The following is a 4,904-nucleotide window of genomic DNA, read 5'->3' as shown; positions in this document are numbered from 1 at the left end:
CGAATCATTTCTGTTTCAAGGTCGAAGACAGAAGATACTATAAAGCACTAAAGATTTTAAGATGTCTGGTTGAACTTACTTTCGGTTTACGGTATTTCAAGGTTTAAACTAGCTTCCACATCCTGGTGTTCTCCTCATGCTTTATATCTTTTGGCTTGGAGTTGAAGGCCAATATCTCTACATCAATGATTGTCAATCTTGACAACTTTCAGATGTCTGGACTTCAGACTTCTTAAAATTTCCAAGGATGAGAAACACTGATATAGAGAATACCGCAGATAAAACATTTCACGTAAAGTGTAAACTTTGTTAAATGATAAATTAGCTTTCGGAAATCAACAGCTGCAAAAAGCTTTCTTTCAGGTACCAAATAACTTGAACTAAAGATCTTTACAGACCCTTGTGACTCTAGAGAAGAAGGCCAATATCCTCTTCAAATTTTCACCCTCCTATTAGCATAGAGGTTTTCTGGATTCAAAATTGAGACTCTGTATGGAACAAGGCATACTATCCCACGATTACAGTATATATGGAGGAATACAATAGACACACCCTTCCCCCTATTTGTAACTCTAATCAGGTGAGAACACACAGAACAGGATTTTCAGTGGGAACATTTTATTTTCAGTGGGAGTTGCAACTAGGACCTTTTCTTCATGCAAAAGCCATAATGGCAGCACAGTAATATCATAAAAGGAGGAACTATGATTGCAATGGATCATAAGGTAAAGGTTCCCCTTGCACATACATGCTAGTCATTCCCAACTCTAGGGGGCGGTGCTCATTAGTTTCAAAGCTGAAGAGCCAGCGCTGTCCGAAGATGTCTCCGCAGTCATGTGGCAGGCATGACTAAACACCAGAGGTGCACAGAACGCTGTTACCTTCCCACCAAAGGTGGTTCCTATTTTTCTACTTGCATTTTTTATGTGCTTTTGAACTGTTAGGTTGGCAGAAGCTGGGACAAGTAACGGGAGCTCACCCCATTATGCGGCACTAGGGATTCGAACCACTGAACTGCCAACCTTTCGATCGACAAGCTCAGTGTGTTAACCACTGAGCTATAGCATCCCTTGCAATGCAATGGACCATACCATGATACAAAAGTGAACACAAATATTTTACCTTTTAATTTTTTCCCTATTATTTTCCATTTTCTCCTTTAAAACAATGAATTTAAGCAATATTTCATCCAGGAAGGAGCAAATGTACCACTTAAATTCCATAAAACTAAAGGTAAAGGTTCCCCTTGCATATATGTGCTAGTCATTCCCGACTCTAGGAAGCGGTGCTCATCTCCGTTTCAAAGCCAAAAAGCCAGCATTGGCCGAAGACGTCTCCATGGTTATGACTAGATGCTAAAGGCGCACGGAACGCAGTTACCTTCCCATCAGACGTGGTCCCTATTTTTCTATTTGCATTTTTTATGTGCTTTCGAACTGCTAGATTGGCAGAAGCTGGGACAAGTAACAGGAGCTCATCCCATTATGTGGCACTAGGGATTCAAACCAATGAATTGCCGACTTTTCGATCCACAAGATCAACATCTTAGCTACTGAGCCATCGTGTCCCTTAAATTCTATAGCATTTGATAAATAGATACCAAACAACAGAAATAGTGAACCTAGTGTCACAAATAATCTTTACAAGTTTCTGGAGTAGCTGTTTTATCCCATTCCAAAACCTCATTTAATATTGAAGTATACTCTTTTAAAGCTCTTCTTTCAACTAATGAATTCCAGTTAATTGGAATGGTGGCGTAATGATGACACTTTTAATTTTATGGTCCATGAGATTTTTCCCCCCCAATTACTATATTGGTTCCTGGTTTTCTATACCCATTCAGATTTTTTGGATTTTGAGTACTCAGAACTATCACAGATAGATTGAGTATCAGAGGTCTTTCTCTCCAGAGTAGAATAATGAACTGAGGGCTTGTCATAACTTGCAAATGAATGAGAACTATGATGGGATTTGAACTCTTGGGATTTAAAAGCCAAAGGTTCTTTGACAAAGTAGGACTGGTGCTCATGTCTTGATTGCTCAGATGGATTCTCCCGCTGTTTAGCTTCATTGAAGAGCAGATCTTGATTGGAAGATTCATTACATAGCTTATTATGGTTACTGTTGAGATGAGAGCCAATTGTCTGCTGAAGGGTCATTGTAGATGGAAAAGGACAGTCTTCTGTAGCAAGCAAGCATTTCACACCACCGTCAGGGGTGGCCATGCTTCCATGTTGAATGTTGCCTGGATTTATATCCTGCTGCAGGTCAGGGCTATTTTCCTCTTCTGCGTTGAACTTTTGCAACAGAAGCTTATTTCTACGATTTCTTACCCCATTGGTCCGCAAAGCAAAGATTAGGTCAACAAGACTAAGAAGAAAGGAGAAGCCACCAATTCCCCAAATGAAAAGCATCATGATGGTTTTTTCAGTTGGTCTGGAAATGTAGCAATCAACAAAACTCGTGCAAGGAAAGCGGTCACAGGAAAAACGCTTCGGAACAAAAAATCCAAAGAGATAGTAATGACCAGTTCCAAAGCCAGCCTCTAGCAATATTCTCACAATAAGATGAATTATATAAGCCCTGGAAAAATCCAGGGCAGCCATTTCATTTCTCCTGCCAATTTTTCTCTTTTTTGCTAAACTTTTGAAGTTCTTTGAAATTTTGCAGCCAGAGAAAGTCTTAATTTCTTTGTACTGAGAATAAGGGGAGGAAGCAGCCTTTACAATGTGTCTGACGACACCGTGTAATATATAGACACCAAAAATAACATAAGGAAGGAGGACGGACACACTCTGAATCAACCAGAACCGAAAGTGCGATACTGGAGCAAAGAGATCATAACATACATTGGAGCACCCTGGTTGCAGTGTATTGCAGATGAAGCGTTCTTGCTCATCTTGATAGAGAGGATAGGCTGCTAAAAATATCACCATAAATCTCAGGAAGATCACAACTGCTAACCAAATCTTTCCTAGAAAAGAAGAACAAAAAACAGAGGGATTGTCAACAACAGAGTGGCAGATATCCTATATGCTAAAGATATGGTACAAAAATATCAAAGACATGTGAATATCTCCAAGACAAAGTTTGAAAAATTGATAGTTATCAAGCCCATAGAAAGAATATTGGAGAGATATTTAAGGCAGGATTTTGGTACATGCTCTTATCTTAAGCTTCTCTGGTTTCTGAACTACTAACGTTTAATTGCTGGATGGAAGGAACAGACGAAAATGTTTATTGTCATAAACTATGCACGGCATAGCTCATAGTTTCATTCAGCTACGCAAGCCCCTTCATCATGACAAGAAGGGATTATTGGACATACATTTTTAAAAATGAAAAAAATGTGAAGTTTATACAATGTGGAACCAAAGGTACTTTTTTCTAAAAGCAAACTGTTTTATTCTTTGAAAATAGAATTCATAGCTTCTCATCCAAGAAACTTCTTCAGTTCCTGGATGTTCAGTTCTTGAAAGTGAAAGGTTTTCAAAGAAAAAAATCCAAAAAAGCTCAGTTGCCTTTTAGAGAAAAGAAAAAAACCACCTTTGGGACAACCATGACCTGGATGTTTGAGAACCTCCATAGCCATTCAGTGAGGAACATTTATCATTCCCGCTCAATGGTAAAACAAGTTTGTGATTACCTTAGAAACGTCCCATACATGAATAAGAAGAGTCATGTTTAATTGCCATTGAAACTATATCTCACCTTGTACTATACTGCATCTCCTATAAGGGACTCCCAGACTCAATTTATAACACATTAACCTAATAAAATATGTAGGAAATACTGATCATTTTTACATATAGGTACTGTTTTCAGATTAGTATGAAGTAGTTTTTCTCAACATGGCCAGCTTCTGCAACGCAATATGTAAAATTAAGCAAACACTGTTAAACCACTACCATTCGCAGTATGTTTTATTATTATTATTTTAATGCTTTTATTTGCTGGTCTGTGATTGTAATAACAATAGATGATTGACTGATTGATTGTAGATAGAATATTTGGGTTTTAAATGTACTTGTCATTTTTTTTTAAAAATTAAGGCATTAACTACAGTAGTAGATTGCCAGATCTATAAAGAAAATAATGACTATGGTGGAAAAATGGCCACTCATTTATTTAGATAACTTACATATTAAATCATTACTCTGTACCATTCATATTCTGTTAACATAGGTTTAAACAAGCTATCATGCATGACTTAAGACCCTGTCCTTCAGACAACTTCACTGTAACAATGGCTAGTTACTTATCCTTTAAATAGCTAAACACAAATACATACCATACAAATAATGTGGTCTTATGTACTCACCTATAATCGTCTCATTGTAGCTTAGAGCAATGATGAGAAAACTGAATGCATTTGAATACTCCATGCTAAAACTTGATTGCCCAATTATTGAACCTACAACAAAAATCTCTGCATTCTCAAAACCTACAGAAATCTAAATAGAGAGAGCAAAATAAGAAGAACTGAAAAGATGGCCGGAGAATGGAATGAAACACAACTTCACAGAGTGGAGCCAGCCTTCTTTAGAAAACATAGCTAAAGACATTTGTTGCTCTCACCTCTGCCCCAACAACTGCAAAAAGACAAAAGGCAACAGGGATTATCCTGGCTATTGTCAGCTTTCCTTACCCTCTTGGGGGCATTCCAGGTTCCTAAAATTACTGGGATAGTTGAGCGATGAAAGATAAATTGAGAGAAGAAATAATAGAACAAGGCCTTGTTTTGCCCGGGCGATAGAAATGAGTATCACAAGGAAAGAGGATATAGCAACACCAGCTGCCAGGGCTCCTGATGATATTGTCTCTGTAGTGGCCAATGTCTTTGAAACAGATATGAAAGGCAATTCCCTAAAGCCAGTGGGATTAAGCAGTGAGACACAGAATTC

At 38.0% G+C, this 4,904-nt stretch overlaps 1 protein-coding gene across 1 annotated transcript; it reads right to left on the bottom strand.

The window, feature by feature from the left end:
- Positions 1 to 880: 880 nt before the first annotated feature.
- LOC131197215 (gap junction delta-4 protein-like) lies at positions 881 to 4,584 on the bottom strand. Its single transcript, XM_058180988.1, has 2 exons — positions 4,322 to 4,584; positions 881 to 2,974 (listed from the first exon to the last, which is right to left on the bottom strand). The coding sequence occupies exons 1-2, from the start codon at positions 4,383 to 4,385 to the stop codon at positions 1,830 to 1,832; spliced, it is 1,209 nt and encodes a 402-aa protein (XP_058036971.1). The 5' UTR covers positions 4,386 to 4,584; the 3' UTR covers positions 881 to 1,829.
- Between the last annotated feature and the right edge of the window lie 320 nt (positions 4,585 to 4,904).

This window comes from Ahaetulla prasina, chromosome 4 (assembly GCF_028640845.1).
Source record: "Ahaetulla prasina isolate Xishuangbanna chromosome 4, ASM2864084v1, whole genome shotgun sequence".
Classification (NCBI taxonomy): domain Eukaryota; kingdom Metazoa; phylum Chordata; class Lepidosauria; order Squamata; family Colubridae; genus Ahaetulla; species Ahaetulla prasina.
This window is presented reverse-complemented; position numbering and strand designations above follow the sequence as displayed.